A 22,773-nucleotide genomic window follows, 5' to 3' on the forward strand; every position below is an offset into this window, starting at 1 on the left:
TTGTACTGCTGTAACAAGTTAATTTCCCTAAGTGGATCGATAAAGTCTTATCTTTGCTTACAGGCATCACTTCAACAATATGATTTGTTTGTGTTTTTCATATTATTGAAATGATTTTTGCTAAACGCTATACTTCACAAATTAGGTAATCTTTTATTGTCGCTTTGGACAATGTTATTAAAATTTCTCTTCTCCTCAGGTAAGTTTCTTTAATAGTTAAGGAAAATTGAAGATTCTTTACAGTCTGTGAGCTCTGTGTATGGGTGAAGGCAATCCGTGCCCTTTACTAAGGTGCATAATCTGCCTAATAACATTGCATAAGCTACAGGTTTTAGAAAGGCAGTGACTTGCTTCACAGATCTCTGAAAGAGCATGTTCTAGCCTCACCCCTGGATTTTTGGCTGTGGAAAGAAAATCAAGTCAAGTCAAGTCAAATTTATTTGTATAGTGCTTTTTACAATAGACATTGTCCCAAACAACTACAGAATCCAAGACCAAAAAGCCCTGAGGGCATCAGTGTCCTAGAAAAACACTCAAATATTAAAGGAAGAAAGCTTAAGTGGTAACAGACTCAACAGGGACCCATGCTCCATGGGTGGCCTAGAGGATAATCAATGAATTAGTAGTAAATTAAAAAAAACAACATTAACTAAAGTTATAATAAGTGAAAATGATAGAGAATTTAATTTGAGTTCTGAAGTCTAAGAGTGAGTTCTGGACTGGAAATGCAGACATGACAGATTCCCATCATATCCAGCAGAAACAGCATTATTGCATGCTTTAACCTCATATAGGTAAAACGTTTCCTGACAGAATCACCACAGGAAGTAGGTGAAGATGCAGTTAAAATGTAATATATACACAATCATTAATAGTAAGGTGTCAGTTATGAAGAGAATAGCTTGAGACTCCCCCTAAATTATTACATACAATATAACTACAATGGAGAACTAGGTACCACAGTCCACCTCCCCCATGGTCAACAAACCTGAGTGATTGCATGAGAGAGGCAGAACGACACCAACCCAACATCCCTGATCACCACAAATCTCTATGACCTTGAACCCCCCATGCTCTGCGCTTTTGTCTAAAGTCAAGGTAGACAGTCTGGGTCCTAGGGGGCCGAACCAGGCTCAGCAAGATGACCCAATATATTGTAACTGGGTACATTCATTACAATTATACAATCATTAATACTATGGTGGGATGGTTTATTAGATTCAGTTTCTGTAACATTTCAAGTAAGTTTGGATTCTGTCTCCAAAGGGAATCTAGGATTATTCTTATTTGCCTTTATAAGGGCATGTTTATACTCAGGGCATCTTTCCATGCCATCTAATACACTTTCAACTTAGTGTGCCACCATGTACGCTCCAATTATGTCAATAGGAAGAGTTAATATTTAGTCTAAGGTATGTTTACAGTGGTGAGTAGGTCCCATAATATTCTAGGTGATACCTGTACATTCTACCATAGACTTAAATGCAATTTTAAGTGGACCATGCTTATTTTCCTGCTTATTTTAATGAATATTGAAACCTCCAACATTTAAAGCCTTTCAATTGATAGTCCTTATTTGGAAAGAAAATCAGCAAATTCTTGAAGAAACTTCATAGTAATTAGCTTGAACACATTTGTTTTTTAATAAAATTAAGATTGATTCTCTACGTCAGCAACCAGCATTTCAAATGAATTAGTTATACAAATTGTTTTACACAGTAAGGTCAATATTTTTTACATAGATTGTGGCTACCCCTACTCCACAACTATTAAGACATGGCTGATGTGCGTAATTGTATCCAAAATGACCTGCTTCATTTAAAAATATATACTGTTTTGCACTAGCACTAGGACAGTTATTAGTGATCATTTCATTTACAATTACGAGACCGACTAGAGCCCTAACTTTAACCTGACTTCATTATTGCTTTTATTAGGATCATTTACATTAACACTGATTAGGTTATTAAAACATACTTTTCGAGAATCATTTACCAATGGCAAGATGAGCCAATACAGTTTCAACAGTTTGGAACCTAAAGGTTGTAGGTGAGGTTTGACAGCTGGCGCCTCGCAGACTGACGGTTTAGCCTGTTTGTCTGCTACGTGGTTTCGGCTCTGGATAGTAAATTATTACCATTAAACCATTAAAAAAGATTTTTTTTCTATTCACTTAAGAAAAGCACTATATAAAACAAAAATATACACCGATCAGGTATAACATTATGATCACCTTAATATTGTTAATATTGTGTTGGTCCCCCTTTTGCTGCCAAAACAGCCCTGCAACTGTGATGCACTGTGTATTCTGACACCTTTCTATCAGAACTTGCCCATTTTTCCTGCTTCTAACATATCAACTTAAAATGTTCACTTGCTGCCTAATATATCCCACCCACTAACCACCATTTTATCAGGTGGGGGTATCTAGGAGGATCCACCAAAAGCTCAGTGTTTGCAAGCAAAGATGGGTCATGGCTCACCACTTTGTGCCACACTTTGTGAGAGAATTGTCAATCAGATCAAAAAGAACATTTGCAACTAAACCAGTTAGTGACTAAATTGGTCACCATCTACTATACATAGTACTATGAAAAGGTTGAGATTGAGAAAGTCCAGGGAAATATATGTCTGTGTACGGCGAGGTCAGAAACCACTGTTTAATGTGTGTGACCTTCAAGCCTTTAGAAGGCATTTCATGCAGCTGTGATAAATATAGCTACTTGAGAAACATTTCACACTGCTGTATCATGAAACGCAACCTGAAACTCAATTAAGTGAACAGAAAGCCATATATCAACTTCATACAAAAATGCTGACCGATTCTCCGGGCCTAACTCCTCTCAGATAGAAGACAAGATAGTGGAACCAAGTGTAGAGTCAACATTTCATGTTGTTAAGTTTTTCATGCCAAATAGAAAAAGAACATCAATTCTGTTAACAGTGAAGGATGCAAAAGCCAATATCTGTCCGGTATGAAGTTTCATCATGGTATGTATGAAGGAAGCATTGACGCAGAAGCGTATATTAGGATTTTAGACCTTTTCTAAAAGTCTATTATTATTTTAGCAAGTCAATGTCAGGCCTCATTCTGCACGTGTTACAACAGTGTGGCTTCATAGACACATGTTTGTGCACGTGCTTCAGTGAACTGCATGCAGTCTAGATGTGTTTTCTGCTGAAAAAGTATGGTGCATTGACATTTTCAGCATTTAGGAGATGCTTTTATCCAAAGCGACTTACAGTACTGTGACAGTACACTGTCTAAGCAATTGAGGGTTAATGGCCTTGCTCAAGGGCCCAACAGTGGCAAACCTTTCGATTACTAGTCCAGTACCCTAACCACTCAGCTACAACTGCCCTGGTGCATCATGAAGATGAGATATTAGACAGTGACCATGAAATGTTGAGCAGCTGATATTCAAAACTACAACAATCAGTATCCTCATTTTCCACATAATAAAAAAAAAATGAATAGGAAAGGTGATAGTAACCATGCCTCTGTCTCAACTTTTCTGATTTTGCTGCAGGCATAAAATTCTTACAATGTACATTTAAGTTGTTCAGTAACATTCTTAAGTAAATTAACAAATCCCAGATTGTTGTTTTTATTGTATTCATCAAAATGACCCAACTTTTTTATTTATGGGGTTTGTACATACTACTAGAGAACTATGTATTGTGTTTTCTCAGTACATTCCAGAGGTTTTAATTATTCCTCAGAGTACTGTTTACAGCATTATTAAAAAAGTAAAGTATCAAGACCTTGCCTAGATTGGGCCATTCACACTTTAAGACAAAAACTTGACTATCACAAATTGGTACGATGGCTGTATAAAAACCACACAAGTCTTGCCTTCTGTATAATCAATTTCTTTTGTAAGATCAAGTCTGCCTTAGTCCAGATTATAGACCATGACCTCGTCCTGCCTTTTTGACTTATTACTTTTTGGATGGGGCGAAATGTTTTCTAGGATTTATCAACTTTTATATGTGGTTTATATGCAAATTCAGCTCTGTGGCATCTCTGACCTTCTTATTTGAAGCAACAAAATAATATGATGTTTTAATAGGAACACCCCAATTATTAAAACACCTAGATCCAAAACATCCTTGAAGTGTGGAGGTAGATGTTTCCAAAACTGGGATAAGAGCCTTTTTTACAACTCCAGGATATCCCTGAGAAGGTTTTCCTTTCTTTTAAGCCCAACCCTATTGAAACAAACTATGATGTAGGAAATAAAGAAGTACTTAAAAATGGACACACTTACTGTCCGGGACTCGGACACAGTCTTGATGTTCAAGTCTAGATTGAAAACATATTTATTTACTCAGGCTTTTGATTAGTCTTGTCAAACTAAACAAGCTTAGTTATGCTGTAATAATTAGGGGTGCCGGAGTCTAAAGCTACTCTCTGTAAAACTGACATTTTACTCTTAACGATTTCACTTTGTAACTACATCTTCTGTTGTTTTAGCCCAAGGTGGTTCTGACGGAAACCTGTTTACCCTCTCGAGGTCAAAGACTGCAAGTCGAGACTGCAGTGCCAACAATGCTGCTCCTACTAGATGGGAAGGCGTGTTTGCACCAAAATGTCCAGAACTTACAACGGACTTTATCACAGACTGGACTGAACAATGAAGAACAATTATTTTTCGCTAGTTACAACTTTCAGTTCTATTTAATTTTATGTCTGCATGATTTGTTTAAATCCTATTTATTTAAAGTATCCTCCAGGCCACCCAACAAGGATGGGTCCCTGCTGAGTCTGGTTCCTTTCAAGGTTTCTTCCTGTAATTTTAAGGTTTTCGTTGCCACTGTCGCCCTCGGCTTGCTCAATAGGGGTTTTTTGTCTGTTGGTCCTATATTCTGTAAAGTTGCTTTGAGACAATGTCCATTGTAAAAAGCGCTATATAAATAAATTTGACTCGACTTGACTTGACTTGAAGTAGCAAAACTAATTATAAATAAATAGCATTAGGAGTATTAATTTAGAGTATTGCATAAAGTCTTACAGGTTCCTTCTTGGCGGTGAGGTTATGCAGCGCTCCACAGCATGCCTCCAGAGTGGTACCATTCTTGCTGGAGCTCAGCAGATGCAGATATAACTGCAGTGTCTGTGAATGAATAAGTAGTCCGCTGCCTTTGGGGTTGTGTTCCTCCAACAGTGACAAGTCTACACCACTCTGCTAGACAGCAAAAACATAATAATTTTGTAAAATGCAATAAACAGAAGAATCTGTGATTTGTTATTTTTTCCTGAAGCTTAATTTCTATTGTTAATTAATTAATTAATTAATTGATTTATTTATTTATTTATTAATTTCTATTATTCTTAGTTTACAGGCTGAATTCATCCATGGATTCTATAAATTTTTTGCATAAAATGTATTGATGGCAGCAGTGGACTGTGTTAGGTGACAATGGATTTTCCAAATACTTCCAATACTTCCCAGCCTTTGCCTACATGACTTTCTACACATTTCCTAAATCTTTCCATAATATTGTGGGCGATAGATAGTAAAAGAACTAAATTGATTGTGCATACCTTTTGAGATATATGTCTAGCTCGTCTTAATCTACCAGAACTCAAGGAAGACAGGCATCAAAGCTATTCTCTGTCTAGATAAAATACTCCTGGATGTTTGTTTGTTTCCTTTATTTGGTTTTACTTTGATGTTGCAGTCCATCTTATTTTACATCCTGCCATGTGAGTGTGGATGCAAGTGTGGTAAAAAATATTTATTATGGACAAAAATTGTGCTTATAATCAGTCTGTGATAACATGATTATGTTTATCACCACAGCAAATTTCCAGTGTGACTAACCTGCAGTTTTCGACTCTGGTTGCTGAAGCAGCCTATGGGGCCCATGTCTGTGTCATTAGTACCTAAAGCTTTAACTTGTGGTAACATCTTGTGGAACAAGTAAGTTTCTTCTGTATCCAGATGATAGGTAAGGTTGTGCAGAATACACACACAGTTCTCCACAGACTGTAAACAGACAACATTTGTTAGGGTAAAAACATTTTCAGCTGCTAGGCTTTCATGGAAATGTTAAAATAATAATGCCGTTGAAAAATCCCAAGACTGGCAAGACATTCAGTGGGGGCCAAAATGTGAGTCTGACAGATTTTTATGTTGAATACAACAAATTGCAGCCATTGTTTACCTATTAAAACATGACCAAATACTAATACAGTGGTATCATGAAACTCAGTGTCAATTGGTTCTGGGAGTGGCGTTGAGTTTAAAAGACGTTGAGTTTCAAGGTATTTTTTCCCATAAGGATATATGGAAAACCTCTTAATGCTTTCCATGGTCTCGTGGAATTTTGGGCTTATGTAAAATAATGGGGTTGTTTTTGACCCTTATAAACTGAAAATAACACAATTAATATATTATATATTATATAATATATAAACACTGAAATAAAAAGCTGATTCTTATTATCTTCTGAACCCCGAGCTGTAACACAAGTATAAGAAATCCAGTTAAACACAGATAAATGTGGAGCTTTCAGACTGGATTTGACGGTTTTCACACAAAAGCAGTTTTGTCTCATATTCGCACTTTGATGACGTATTACAGCACTGCTCAAGCCAAGTGCTGAACAAAGCGGCAGTTCGTTGTTAATTTAAAATTAAATGAACACATTTTTAAAAAACAAACAACACATTGAGTTTCAGGGAAATGTTGAGTTTAAGGATACAAATTTCTCAACGAATGGCATTGAGTTTCAAAGATTTTGAGTTTACAAGGTACCACTGTATTTCATTTGAAATGTTATGCTGATAACATGATTTTAATGAAACGCTGTATTAAATATGAGAAAAATGCAAAACAGAAGCATTCTTACCAGTGGTCTCAGACTTTTGACCCCCAATACCATTGTACATGTCCCTTTATCAATCAACTACTTTATCCTGGTCAAGGTCATGGCGAGTACAGTTCCATCAGGAAACACTCTGGTACAGGTATAAATACTCTGGACAGGGCACCGGTTTATAATAGGGCTGCAGGGCTTTATCCTTCTTGCCTCCAGACATAAACAAATATGTCTGTGTAGACGACTGGTTGGCCTTTCAAATTCAGCTGTGTACTTTAAAATAGTTGGGAAAATATAGCACTCATACTCTAAAATCAGCAAAATCCCACCAGGAACACTTCCACAGGGTATATTTGGAAACTTTATGAACCACCAATGAGGTTGTCTGATGTTTACTGTTCTAAATATAGTCTGAGCCAACTTATCCTTAATGAAAAAACTAATAAATCTCTTAAGTTACAACACTCTTTCTCTGGCAGTTTACCCAAGTAAATAAAATATCTACTAAATATCTATTATTATTATTATTATTATTATTATCAAATTAAGCTGTTTCATGTATACCTTCTAATTTCCATTAATGTTTTTACTCACTCTCTTAACCGCTTATCCAATTAGGTTGTGCGGGGGGTAGGGTGCTGGAGCCTATCCCAGCTTTTCAATGGGCGCAAGGCACACAGTAACACCCTGGACGGGGCGCCAGTCCATCGCAGGGCAGACACACACATACAAACACCCATTCACCTACAGGGCAATTCAGTGTCTCCAATAAACCTGACTGCATGTTTTTGGACTGTGGGAGAAAGCTGGTGCTACCGGAAGAAACCCACACAGACACAGGGTGAACATGCAAACTCCGCACAGAAAGGACCCGGACCGTCCCGCCTGGGGATCAAACCCAGGACCTTCTTGCTGTGAGGTGACAGTGCTATCCACAGAGCCACCATGCTACCCTCATGTTTTTACTTTTGTGCTAAAATGGAATGAATATTACATGAAACATATAAAAATTTGAATAAAAAGATCAGACATTTCTCAAAAGTTAACTTAGGACACAGTAACAAGTAAATGACACCAGACTGTCACATTTGGCTGTTTATAGCAGCAGGGAGTAGCAAAGCAGCAGGAGTACCTTATCATTATAACTCTCTTTATCCAAGAAGACCTGCATGTGTTTGACAAGCGAGTCGATAAGGCCCTCACATTTGCGCAAAGCTTGTCTGATGTTTTTCGTGCCACAGCTTAAATTCCTGTTGGTAGGAGAAGAGAACAGACCATAGTTACACAACAACTTTTTTTCCTTCTCTTGGCATTTCCTTAATCCTTTGGGTTTTTTTTAAGCCTGGTTAGTAAACTTGTTCACACAGTGCATTCTCACATTTACGTTCCGGATACCCAAGCAACGTTATTATGAGAAGATACAAAAGATTTAATGAGAATAGGTTTACTGTGTAAGCAACAACCAGGGAACTCCGAAGCTCCCACACATGAACTTTTTAAAACAATCTCCACTAGCTTATAATAACTCAATAATTAAAAGAAAAAATTATTTAGTGCTTTTTCTTTTGTCATTGAAAGCAAAGCTAAAGCCAATAAAAAAAGCCTGAGGTAAATTAATGTTTTAACACAGCAACCTAAGAAAACCAGCTTTTTTCTACATCACTAAATATAACCACTGTTTTTCCATCAAGTCAAATTATTTTAAGTTAAATTTATCTATATAGCACTTTTTACAATGAACATTGTCTCAAAGAAACTTTACAGAATCCAGGACCAACAGACCAAAAACCCCTGTTGAGCAAGCCGAGGGTGAACCATTACTTTATCCTGGTCAGGGTCTTGGCAGGTCTGGTTCACTGAATGCAAAGCAGGAACACACAAGACAGGGCGCCAATCCGTCACAGGGCTTTGCCTATCCACTTCCCATCAGACATTTACATTTTGCTTGAACCGGCAACCTTCTGTTTACTAGTCCAGTACCTTAACCACTGAGCTATCACTGGCATGACAAATATATGACAGTATAGACACCCAGCCAGCCGATAGCACCACTGAGATTCAAACCCGAATCTCAGCGGTAATAGGCTAGGGTGCCACCTAAGTGCCTACTTCATATAATATGTAACATTATCTATCTAACCACATTCTGGTTTGGGGTACATTAGCCAATTATTGCTCATTTTTTATTAATGCTAACCAAAAACATACAATTTTCTTTAATTATTTTGAGTAAATCTATGAGCATGTACTTGTATATTTCATCTGATTAAAAGTCTGCAGCAGTTGTGCTCTAACCTTTCCCAAAGTATTTTTGGTTAAGTATTTGGACTATTATTTAAGTGTAGAATGTGTGTATGTGTGCTCTCTCTGAGCTTTAATTTGACATACATGGCAGGACTGGCATTTTGGAAACCTTCTGTGGCAAGACACAGACACATAATTTATTGAAAGAAGCACTAAGCCTGGACCAAAAACAAAAAAATTATATGGTATGGAATCAACCTGTCACACATGGTATCTGGATGGATTTATGTTTAGGGTTTATGTTTAGGGTCTTCAACCCATACTGTTTGCTGCCAGCTGTTAGGTACTTTGGGGATCCAGGGCTGTAAGCATAGCTGACAAATATGAAGTAATTTTACAGAGCCAGGTGTACACCATGGTGAAAACACTTCACCTACTAATGTTTCTATATTTAATTATTTAAATCCCCCATACATTCTATTTAACTGCTGTTTCTATAGACATAAAAAATGTTCCCTGACATATGTCAACAGCATACAGGAGAAATTCCAAACCTCACTGTAAACTAGCCATAGTTATCTGCCCGGCCCCGGAGGTTATTTTCTTCTTTTAGAAAAATAAAACTAGGGAGCTCTGCTCACCGTAGGCATCCTGTAGCATAGCAGAAGATCTCATCTTGCAGTTCAGAATTTTCTGTAATCTCTGAGGGAGCTGCATATGGCTGCAGAACTTTTCGAGTGAGAATTGGCACACTCTGAGGTAGTAGACTGGGTTGAATGCTCTCTGCTGAGGACAGGTTCCACAGAAGACCTGGAGACAAATAACAGGAGCACTTCGAGATCATGTTATCTGAACATTACAGGTAAATTGAGTGTCTGGATTAGGAATAGTAAAAACTGCCATAAACCCTATACACAGACTGATATGGACCAAAAGTCAACAGTTCTGTGTTAAGGTTATTGTGCAGCATCACCTGACGTACTTCAATGTTCTGTGTGGTCAGTATCAAAGCAAATTGCACCTTTAAATTTGTTTGTGTAAATAATAGAGGTGGTCTATCCTGATTTTTACCAATGCAAAGCTCAAAAGCTAGCATCTATAATGGTATAGGGTGTGTTAGTGCCAATGGCGTGTATAATTTGCATATCTGTGAAGGCACCATTAATGCGAGGGGTACATAGACATTTTGGAGCAACATATGCTGCCATCTACACTACCGGTCAAAAGTTTTAGAACACCCCAATTTTTCCAGTTTTTTATTGAAATTTAAGCAGTTTAATATCTTATTGTTGTCTGAAATGAAAGCACAGAACAAAAAAACAATTGAAGTTAACCCTTTGATGCACAAGCTAAGCAAACCCCTTCTAATGCACAACATGGGTCAAAAATGACCCATATTCATCCAATCAAGAATATTTTCATATGCACATTTGTCAGTTATTCATGTATTTGCTGTCTTAGCTAATAAAAGCTATCTATACTAGAATATGTAAACAGCTAGCAAGCAAATAGTATTGGACATAATTAAGATTCAAGAGCCTAATCTTTGGTTGTCTTTCAAAAGATCAGTAATTGATCAGTAATCAGCAAATTCCATAATAAATACATAAGGGTCATTTTTGACCCATGTTGTGCATTAGAAGGGTAGTGATACAAAAATGATTTTTATTAAAAAAGCAAAAAATATAAAACTGAAATAAGGATTTGTGATGATCAAAAACAAGTTAATTGAAAAATTCATGGAAGCTTAAATGACGAAATTAATATAGATAAAGAAAATAAAAACTCAGTTGGGTCACTTTTGACCCAGGTTGTGCATCAAAGGGTTAAAAAAAGAAATCATGGAATCAATCAAAATACCTACATTTCTAAGTGTTACGATGGTCTGTCTCTCTTCCATTGTTAATTGCCTTTTTCTTGCCATTTTTATAGCAACATAAAACTTTCTGCAGTACAATACTGTTTAAATAATGCTCACAAAGGTATGGTACCACAGTGTGTTCCAACACTACTTTTATGCAGGCAGAGGGGGTTGTAAGTAATCAGGAAAAGTCATAACACCTGTAGGAGTTGGTAGCACCAACTTTCAAGGCTTGATCAACCTCCATTGCTCCAGAACAGCTTTAAGTTGTTAACTTATTCCTTGTTCCCTGAAAAAGGCCTTTTTGTATAATTCTGAAATATACATTATTTTTCAGTTTTGGGTAACTTTTTTTAACCTCTGGCAGTTGTACCATTTTAAGCAATTCATTGGACTTGAACTGCTTGAGTCTAATAATAAAACTGGAAAAATTGGGGTGTTCTAAAACTTTTGACCGGTAGTGTAGATGTCTCTTTTACTGACGTCTGAAGCAAGATAGTACCAAGCCTCAAATCATCTCGTTGTAGTAAGAGTGCAGGTGCTAGACTAACCTGCCTGGGCACTGGACATTTTGTGATGTGGAACAGAAGATTGAAGTTAATCCATCAATATATACACCCTTATTTTAATGTTAGGACACAAAGTAAAATGCAAAGTTCAAGCTGGTTCACCAAGTTGCCACAGTTGGGCCGCTGAGCGAGGCCCTTAACCCTCAATTGCTCTAAATAAAATAAGTCATAATTGTAAGTCGCTTTGGATAAAAGCGTCTGCTAATTGCTGCAAATGTAAATGTGTGGGTGTAAATTGGAACAAATAACGTTGGCGTTTAATTTCAAGTTGTCTTTACACGTTTAGTGGTAGAAAAAAGCCGAGGGCATTTTATACTTCTAACACATTTACTAATTTTTACAAAAGATTAAAACAACAACAGCAATCTTCCTTTGAATTTGGAAATGACTGAGGCAAATAGTTTACTAGTGTAGACTTGTACTGGTGGGGTAGAAAACACTTCATCCTGTTGTCAATCCCATAGAATACATTCCCTTCTGACATCAAAGGTCATTGTTCATCCTGGTTTACTGCCAGTTTTTGACATCTGATAAAATATTACTTATCCCAAAGTATCTAAAATCTAAATACATTTTTAAATTTTTAATTATTTTAAAACCTGCCTGAACTTGTAAGTACTGCTGGCCACCTAATCCTGGGTGCTATTAGCATTTGTTCATTTGTTTTCTAATGAAGATGGATGTAAAGTCTTCATCTTAGTCCACTTCAAGTCTATCCTGGTTTATATACAAATACCGATCAGCCATAACATTAAAACCACCTCCTGATTTCTACACACACAGTCCATTTTATCAGCTCCACTTACCATATAGAAGCACAGAGCAGGTGGATGATTCTCAGCACTGCAGTGACGATGACATGGTGGTGGTGTGTTAGTGTGTGCTGTGCTGGTATGAGTGGATCAGACACAGCAGTGCTGCTGGAGTTTTTAAATACAGTGTCCACTCACTAGCCACTCTATTAGACACTCCTACCTAGTTGGTCCACCTTGTAGATGTAAAGTCAGAGACAATCGCTCATCTATTGCTGCTGTTTGAGTTGGTCATCTACTAGACCTTCATCATTATTTGGTTTATTTTTGGTTGGTGGACTATTCTCAGTCCAGCAGTGACAGTGAGGTGTTTAAAAACTCCATCAGCACTGCTGTCTTATTTACTTATACAAGCATAACACACACTAACACACCACCACCATGTCAGTGTCACTGCAGTGCTGAGAATGATCCACCACCCAAATAATACCTACTCTGTAGTGGTCCTGTGGTCCTGACCATTAAAGAGCAGGGTAAAAAAGTATGTAGAAAAACTGATGGACTACAGTCAGTAATTGTAGAACTACAAAGTGCTCCTATATGGTAAGTGGAGCTGATAAAATGGACAGTGAGCGTAAAAACAAGGAGGTGGTTTTAATGTTATGCCTGATCGGTATGTATATATATATATATATATATTTTTTTTTTTTATTAATTAATTTATTTTTTTAATTCTGCAATACTAATGAGTTTTCAGCTGCTTACCGGTCAAGTGTTTTTGAAGCTGAAGACTGTCAGACTCCTGAAGCAAGTTCGAGACTTGGGTCACCCCATTCAAGCGCCGCAACTCGTCTTTGTTGGCTTGGTGTTTGAGGACAAGGTTACGCAGGGCGGACGCAGACGCCTCCTGGATTTCAATGTTGGAGCTTTTAAGAAGGGACATTAGGAATTCGATGCCATTCAGTTTTAGTACCTGAGAAAGAATAATGTTGAGAAAGGTGTGATGTTGTCAGTTTAGATTTTTCAGACATGGCCTTCGCTCCCCACGCGCATCAATGAGCCTTGGCCACCCATGACACTGTCACCGGTTTACCACTGTTCCTTCCTTGAACCACTTTTGATAGATCCTGACCACTGCAGACCGGGAACACCCTACAAGAGCTGCAGTTTTGGAGATGACCAGACCGTGGTTACTATTATCTGTGTACCCACTCAGTCACCACCTCTTCCTTTATGAATCATCCTTTGGTTTATCTTGCCTAGATGTTCAAATATTTTATTTTATTTTTTTGATGCATTTTCTCTCCATTTTCCTCCTGATTTAGCACACTCAATTTTGTCTTCCGCTGCTACCAGAGATACCAGATTGCATCCGAGGAGAGCACGTCGCTGTAGAAGCTTCTTCTGACACGTGCACAGCCCTCCTCTTCTCGCCCCTGGGCGCCAGATGTTCCATTATTAATGGAATTATTAATAATAATTAATAATAACCCAATGAAGTACTCCCTTATCATAATTCCATTTGTACATACACACATTTTTGTTTAAACCATATCATTTTTCATAAAAAGGATTCCACCCTGCCCTCTTATTGGCTGCAGAGGTACAGGAGCTGAGATGTGTTAAAGTTATGACTTCATTATCACATGCTACATTCCTTTTGTTTATTAATAACATATGAGGAAATTTGTTAGCTGGTTGCTGAGATGGATTCAGTGTTGTTGTTTTCACTCCACACCCACTCAGTCCACACCCACTTAGTCACCACCCCTTCCCTTATGATTCATCCTTTGATTTCTCTTCTTACAATCAAAAAGTCATGGGTTTGAGTTCCTGGTGGAGCGTTAGGGTCCTAGGGTGATGAGTTTGCATGTTTCATCCGGGAGCTCCGGTTTTCTCCCACAGACCAAACACATGTCAGTTAGGTGAATTAGAGATACAAAACTGCCCATGATGCTGTTTGATGTTGAACTTCCTGTCCTGTCATGAATCTAAATGGTGGATCATGTGTAATCTTTAACTACCTGTGCTGTCAAGAATGTAACCATAGTGTAAAACACGATGTCAAAAACCTAATTAAATAAACTAATTTTGGTTCCTTGTTCATTGTCATTAGTGTGTTTGTGATGTTAGCTTAGCAATTAGCCCTTAGTAATTAGTGTACCTTAGCATAAGGATTAGCATATGTATATATATTGTTTATGCATTTTCTCCCCTTTTTCTCCCGACTTTTTAGCACGTCCAATTGCCCGATTGAGGAGAACAAAGCTAACCCATGCATTTTGTCACCTAGCTGAGACTCGATACGATGTATTCAAGATCCCAGATCCCAGGTGTTCCAGTGTGTGTTTTTACCGCTGCACCACCTGAGCAGCCACCTCGGATGTCTTTATGTAACATATTCTTTTACATGCTGGTACATCAAAACTGTAATTTTTTGAGAAACCCACACTAGGTATGTGGATTCTAAAAAATGTAATCTATAAAATATTTCCTCACCTCCTCCTTGGCCTTGTTGTCACTGAACGTGCTGTGCTGAATAAAGGAAGCACCACGCAACTGATAATTCTTATCATCAACTCTGAGCCAGTTCACCGCATCAGCTAATGTGATCTCGGCAGAGCCTGTCTCTCCGTTCATTCTGAGAAACAATAATAGCAATAATAGCAAATTTATAATCAATACCATGTGACAGACATAAAAACGGGATCAGGTTCTCAAACTCACCCGGTCATCTCGCTCTTGCTCCTGGTCACCGTGGAGAACTTGGGTTCTGGGTTGGAGTGGGTAGAAAGAGGCCTTCTACTAATGGCCTGGTTGGAATAGAACTGACTGCTGTTTCCGTTTCTATGAATGCTGTTGTTTGCCATGATCTGGCCATTTCTGTTAAGAGGATACTGGCTGTACCTCTCTGTACCTTTCGCTTGTTTGATGCTCCGGGTCCAGCGGTTATTAGAAACAGCAGCATAGCCAAGATTACCAGTACTAGCGAAGTAAGGTTCAGGTGGGCTATAGGGTGGACTTATAGTTGTGGGGCTACTAGGAAACATGTTGCTTCCACTCAGGCTTCTTTGGCTCCTCTGATAGCTGGCAGATCTGGCGCTAACGCTTCTTTGCATAACCCCTTGATTTTGCTGTCTCTGAAGAAATAAACAGTAAGGGAATATTATTGTTATTGTTGAGATACAGTGGCTACAGTCAGCTCCAAAATTATTAGCACCCTTGGATAGGTAAGATGGGTAAAAATCTCACAATGAAAAATGGGCTCAATCTCACAATGAAAAATATATATATTAAAGTGAACCTATCGTTCATAGATGTTAAGTAAAAGTAGGGCTGGACGATATGGCTAAAATTTATATCACGATATAACTCCTAATTTCGGTCGATACAATATAATTCCGATATCGATATGAATAATACAAATGTCAGAAAACTGCCAGAAACACCAACATTGAAAGGCTGTACCTGCGAACCTCTGAAAAACGTATTTGCAAAGTCTATGAAATCTCACCCTTTACAACTACATAATATTTTAGAAATAATAATAATAATAATAATACAAATAAATTAGCTTTCACCTTTTACTTGTATTCAGCATTTGTATACAGACAAAAACATGACATCATTCTCAAATAAACATAAGCTTTGACAATATATAATATAATACTGTATATTAACATATGTCTTAACCAGAGGTGGAAAGAGTACTAAAATATTGTACTCAAGTAAAAGTACTATTACTTTAATGAATTTTTACTTAAGTACGAGTAAAGTTACTAGTCTAAAAATCTACTCAAGTAAAAGGTAACTCATTTAAATTGTACTCAGAGTAAAGGTTACTTAGTTACTTTATTAACAGCAGGGGGGGGTCTCTTCTGTGTAATGCAAACATGACAAGTGGATATAAATCTCACAATAGTTGTTTTTATTCAAATATAATAGAAGAAACATGTTGATGCAACATTTAAAACATTTAGGGGTGTGTAATGTGTCATTTTAGTCCCATAAAACTTTTTTAAACTGTATAACCACTAGTGATGTGTCGTAGAATTATTTGAATCTATCGAAAGGCCCTTTAAACTGAAATAAAGGAACCGCTTCGCGCTTTATGTATATATACGGCTCTTTAAAAGGAACCGAGTCAAAAGATCCGACTCCCCGTCGCAGAATTCACTGCAGCAGTTTCCCAGACGCGATTTCTTTAGCGTTTATTATTTTACTCAGTAACAGATCTTATTTAAAATGTAGCGAATTACAATTCTTAATACAAAACATACTTAAGTAAAAGTAAAATTACAGGCTGTGAAATCTACTTTAAAAAGTATAAGTACACGAATAACAAAAGAGTACACTCAATTACAGTAACGCGAGTAAATGTAATTCGTTACTTTCCACCTCTGGTCTTAACTTTAATCCACAACATGGACTGATTATTATTTGTATTTATAAAACGGATAGTTCCGGTCCTAAAATCTGATTGGCTGAGCCGCGTTCGAAGCCGTTGTAAAATCCCCGATAAACGCACACCTATGACCACCTCACATCATTCCATATTAATACGCCACTGAAAAGAAAAAGTGAATGTTATGTTCGCCCTCATGTTGCCTAGCAACACTGTTAATCGAACTACCTGGCGTCGCAGAAGAATGTTTAATTGTAAGTTTATACACAATAAATACATTTATGAATTAAACATTGTTGTATTTGTTGTATTTTATGTTGACCGCCGTTTTATAAAAGCAATAAGCCACTCGAGACCGTGCGTTACTGCTATGACCGTGCGTTACTGCACGGCCTCTCGTGGCTTATTGCTTTAGTAAACATTTTCGAACAAAAGTGCTTAACCAGAATAAAGAATATAAAAAGTGCTTAAGAGTTGCTGCAGAATTTGCTGCAGCAGATGTTGTGCTTAAAGAACACAGAAAAAAAGAGTCTAGTCCAGTGGCGGCTCCTGCCAAATCTCTCAGGGGGGGGCAATTGTTGCGATGATGGCCAAGGTGACCCGTTCAATGGGTAAATTAAAGCTTAAATAATTAACATCTTAAGTCATCTGTCAGTTTGCCCTCACAAATAACTTATGAACATGGAGAGAGAGAGAGAGAGAGAGAGAGAGAGAGAGCGAGAGAGAGAGAGAGAGAGAGCAGCTTTACCATTAATCATAAAATTAAGTAAAGCTTTCACACTAACAATTAAATTTAGTAATCATCAGCATTTTATTTTAGGTGCTTGCTGCTCCAACTAGGGTTGCCAACTTTCAGAACTGGAAATAAGGAACACCCTGGCAGGTTGGTGGAAGGCATAGGGTGGGGGTGGTATGGCAGGTGTTTACCTGAGCGGGAGCAGGGGGTAAGTGGTTAGGGTTGCACCTATAAAAAATATAACGGGCCTTACATCGTCATAGGAACATTATCAAAATGTTTTATTTAGGCTGTTTAACATGTATTATTTTCATTCTTTATAATAATAGATCAGAACCATATTTTAGGCAAAACAACATAAAGAACATCATGTAACATCATTTTTTCTCAATAGTGCAAACAACATTTTTACATAATCCATCTTCACACTGACATGCAGCCCCGGGTCTGGACTGCGTTGCTTAGGGGGCAGTGTAGAGCAACTGTATATTTATGCATTTTGCTAGACAAGTGCACTTTGAAGTGTGTACCCTTATTCCCTCCTCTCAGTAGGTTGTTGGAACGCACCCTACTCACTCGCATGTTCTGCGTATCTGCAAGCTGATGCTCCGAATAATAAATCAATTTAGTTTTAGTTAAAACTGAGTCCTTTCTTTATTCATAGCACTCGACAGGCAGTGAGAAAAGTGCCGGACCTGCCGGTGTTACTTTACTTTCGCCCTACACACAGTGTTACTAAGACTAAAAGTGAACACTACTTAAAATAATAACCAAACGCTTTCTAATTCCCACAGTAGCAGCAGTTTCCTTCTGTTTCATACACATCGCCCCGTCTCAGTCTAATCTGCAGCGTTTCTCTCCCATTGATAAATATATGGAACACCACGTTTAGTTTCCAAATAAGGAACGATTACGTGTGACGCAGGCATGTAAGTGCGTGCCCCTCCGGAAGTCATTCAAAATGCATTACAGCGCCTGAATTACGAAAAAAAGAGCTTTAACATGAGAGTCTATGAGAGCGATCTGGGGCGATTTTCAGTTAGAGTCGAGTCGCCCCAAAAGGGGCGGTACTGTACGGAACACAACTCGACGCTGATTGGACTACGATATTTAGAGGCAAGACAGACTCCAGAACAGTCACAGCTAGTTTAACACTGGTTAAATGTGATAGAAACATTTCTTCCCTTTCGCACTTTGGTGGTGCGTCGCCCGATCGCCCTAATGAATGAGCCGCCCCTGGTCTAGTCTTTCATCTCTTATCAACTATTTCTACTGCTTCTTTTTTTTAACTGTGGATGCCCGTTCATTTAGCCGCTAATATCCACCGTGTTGTAGCGGAGTGTAATCAGAGCGGTAACGCTGGCTTCGTGCCTGTGGCGTACATCATCACGCACTGATGTATGCATATCGATCGAATTTGTTTAAAAATCATATCACCGTTATTGAAACATTTTCTATCGCGATATCGATATCGAATTATTGTCCAGCACTAAGTAAAAGAACTATATACATATCAAAAATATATATTTTTAACAAACCAACATGCATTTTTTTAAACATTTTTTTATTAAGTTGAGTGTTGAGGATCCCCCAAGCAGTCATCTATGATTTACGGTTTCAACACAGGCAAAATTAGAGAATATAATCAGGGCGATGATGATAAAAAATAGTTTTAAATACCCATGCAAGATTCATGGATCATGGTTTGAAGAAGATGATACCCCATCTACAATTACATGGCATTTTTACAAGTGTACAATTCACTAAAACTTTAATTAATGTTGGTTTAGCGTCGTTTTTTACATTAATAGAGCACCTCAGTCTCTGGTACTAAAATGAGTGCATTCAGCTGTAAAGTCTAACTGCTCTAAATGCAACTTGAAGTAATATAATCTGCTGGATTTACTGTTTAATAGAAAAAATAAGTATTTATTTATTCATTTACTCTGGTCATTGCTGTAATTGACAGTTCTTGATTTGGCCATCTCTGCAATTATTGTAACATGGCTTTGTAAAAAAAATATAAATATATTTATATAATATATATTTTTAACATATGAATAAATATACATAAAATGTACCTTATACTTTTTAAGGTTTGGATTTTTTTTATTAAATCAAAACCTGGATCTGATTTCAGGTTGAATTGGTTGGTGTTTTTGCCCATTTTACAGAGGGTACCAGTTAACTGTGGAGCTGACTGCACATGAACAGATGTACAGATGTAATTCTATCATTCTTTACAAACAACAACACTGCAAAGTTGGAGAAACTTTTGAAATTAACTGGATTTTTTAGCATTATTTATTCATTAATTATGGTAATTAAAACAAAATAGTTAAAGACAAAACAATATGCCATTTCAACAATTAGAACATTCTTGTTTAGTGTTCTTCTATTGAAGACACTTTTATCCAAAGCTACTTAAAGTTGTAAGTGAATACAAATTTGTAGGGTTGACAATTGAGGGTTAAAAGCCTTGCTCAGGGGCCCAACAGTGGCAACTTGGTGGCGGTGGGGCTTGAACCAGCAACCTTCTGATTATTGGTCCAGTACCTTAACCACCACACTGCTACTGCCCTTAACTTTACTTTCTTTGCAGGAGGTCCACTACTAGGCATAGTAGCAATAGGCTCCAGACTCCTGTAACACTTTGACATGATTTACATAAACAGATGTCTTAAGAGACTGTAAAACTTTTTATATGGCAGAATGCCTCTACAGCTCTACATCCCACACTTCTACACATCAACCATATAAACCAATACAAATTTGCTGATTGTCCTATGATATGATCAGCTGAGTGCTAATATTATTCAGGTTGGGATGCAACATAAAAACAAAGGTAAAGATTCAACTGCAACCCAATGGTCATAATTTAAGTAGATGACAGAAGTATGGGACACAATTACATTAATTATATACTGCAGAAACTTTTTCTGAGACATTTTAGACCATACACAACGCATAAAAACTCATTTAGTCAGAAAAACAGTTTAGGCTGCTTGGGGGAAAGTGCAGTGTTCCCCATGGTCCCCAAGTGATCAGTACACCTCATAATAACCTAATAGTGTTAGTATGAATTGTACTATGGACTTATTATAATTATAAATAATAAGACAGCTGTTTTTTGGGTGTGCAAAGCTAATTTTACCAACTTCTATAACAAAAATAAGCAAATTAATTAAAATGGGTTCAGCACAAATACCTATATAATATATAGGTATAGTATATAATGTCATTTTAGCTTGTCAATGCAGCTATTCACGTGTTCTGTTTTTAAAGTTGACTTTGGGAAGGTTTTATTAAGGAAAAAAGGCTGCTTGCCATTGTGTAACTTAGTCAAATTCTAATTTATAGCCAATCAATCTTAAAATCCCTTTATACATCCATTGCCATTTCGTTTTTGTAGTTATTTTTGCTTGACCTGTAAATATTCATTGTGTGTTGTTTATTATTAATACCAGAATAAAGATTAGATATGTTTTATTATTCATTTATGCATAAAAGCAGATTAGTTCAGATGGGTAGCACATATGTTCTCCATTGCGGCAATACTATTATACATGCTACATGGTCAAAAGTATGAGCGCACCTAACCATGAGCTTGTTGGAAGACCAATTCCAAAAGCATTGGCATAAATATAATGTTGCCTCCACTCTTCTTTCTCTTTCTACAAACTGGTTTGAGTTCTTTCTGTGGAAATTTGAGCCCATTTAGTCAAAAGAGCATTTGGAAAAAAAACGTTTGTCCCTCAGGTACTGAGGGGAGGTTTTTAGGGGCTCTGTAGAGGCCATTGTACTTGCACTGTACCACAATTGTCTTTATAATTTTTTTTATTTGTGTAGTCTTCCCCAAACTAAGTTTGATGCATGTCAATCATCTATTTAGTCACCTGTTAGCAAGTGCTGTGGCTGGAACACCTGAACTTGACAATTATAAGAATGTCCATAAACTATTGTCTATGTAGTGGAAGAAAACATACCGAGTATTGAAACAGCGATGTGATTAAATGTAATAGATTCAATAACACCATCTGCCTGTGAAGTGCTTATGATACATGTGAGGTGGGAGATTGAAAGAATTAATAATAATAATAATAATAATAATAACATTAATTATATTTATCTTAACTACTTGTTTCTGCAACTGTACTTGAAACCTGACAATACAACAATACAAAGTACATGGAAACTTCTCAAAGTTCATATTACTGCTCTGTTTGTTCTGCCTCATTGTATTGACTTTACAAGCAGCACCAGCTTTATTGTTCCTTTAAAGCTGTTTTCTTCCCTAGATAAGATTTATGGGAGTGAGCCGTTCACACTCAGACGGTAGAACTCAGACAGCGCTGTCATCACACTGATGAGTGATTTCTTACTGGGTTACTTAAGCTGTTTTACCCTAAGAACTTTCCATATTTTGCAAATACATTAAGTGTGACCTCGGTGAACCACCATCTTCATTCATGTTCTGCAACCAGGCACAATGACAGAATCCGTCATTAAGGTAAGCCTTTTTACACGCGCCCAATGCGTGACTTTCTCCAACAGCTAAATGCACAGTGAGCCATCAAACATTAGAACGCATAGCCATTAGCAATACAATAACATATGACCATAAAATGCAGCGTTTACTATTTAAGATCTAAGTAGATAATCTGTAACAGGGCGGGTGGGGCCTATGCTACTGACACGCCAGGTGTAGAATTGAAAATGAACTATGTAGAAAATAGAAGAATAATACTGTAACTAACAAAATAAATAGAATAAGGCGCCCAGAGATATTCTGCTAGCACACCACCGCCGAGATTCTGAACACCCCGGTTCGGATCTCGGCTCTGCTACCTGTTGGCTGGGCGCCGAGATTCTAAACTTCCCAGTTCAAATCTCGGCTCTGCTACCGGTTGGCTGGGCGCAGAGATTCTGAACTCTCCAATTCAAATCTTGGTTCTGTTACTGGTTGGCTGGGCACCATCTAACAGGCACAATTGGCAGTGCCTGCAGCAGACACAAATTGGCCACCGTGTCTGCTGGGTGCAGAAATGAATGGACCAGGTGGGTGGGGTTTTCAAACACAGTGCAAAGACCCTGGTTAGCAGACTGAGGTGCCTGTGCCTAAACTAATAAAAGACATAACAGAAAAGGGGCTAGATAAGACGTAGTGCAAAAATGAAATCTGGTTGTCAAAACGACAACCAAGTTCTCAGAAAAAGAGGAAACAATGCATAATCAATACTGTCCAGATGGTCAAAAAGTTCCCAGAAAGACACAAAGCATCATGGCATCGTAACCCAGCAGAAAAAACGGACCTGACCGGACCAAGCCTAGCACCACAATTTCAAGAGACAAGCAAGTGAGGTTTCAAAAGAGGAGAC

General features: G+C 37.6%; 1 protein-coding gene across 3 annotated transcripts in view; it reads right to left on the minus strand.

The window, feature by feature from the left end:
- pkp1b (plakophilin 1b) overlaps positions 1–22,773 on the minus strand; it is a 48,379-nt gene that overhangs the window by 17,706 nt on the left and 7,900 nt on the right. For 2 of the 3 annotated variants that reach the window (XM_062996680.1, XM_062996682.1), the window contains exons 3-9: positions 14,982–15,394; positions 14,754–14,895; positions 13,020–13,227; positions 9,714–9,882; positions 7,961–8,078; positions 5,829–5,993; positions 5,016–5,189 (exon numbers count right to left, since the gene is read on the minus strand). In XM_062996680.1, the coding sequence (XP_062852750.1) occupies positions 5,016–5,189; positions 5,829–5,993; positions 7,961–8,078; positions 9,714–9,882; positions 13,020–13,227; positions 14,754–14,895; positions 14,982–15,394 (1,389 nt within the window). The remainder of the gene's footprint in view (positions 1–5,015; positions 5,190–5,828; positions 5,994–7,960; positions 8,079–9,713; positions 9,883–13,019; positions 13,228–14,753; positions 14,896–14,981; positions 15,395–22,773) is intronic. The other variant, XM_062996681.1, reaches the window with a different exon arrangement.

This window comes from Trichomycterus rosablanca, chromosome 6, assembly GCF_030014385.1.
Source record: "Trichomycterus rosablanca isolate fTriRos1 chromosome 6, fTriRos1.hap1, whole genome shotgun sequence".
Lineage (NCBI taxonomy): Eukaryota > Metazoa > Chordata > Actinopteri > Siluriformes > Trichomycteridae > Trichomycterus > Trichomycterus rosablanca.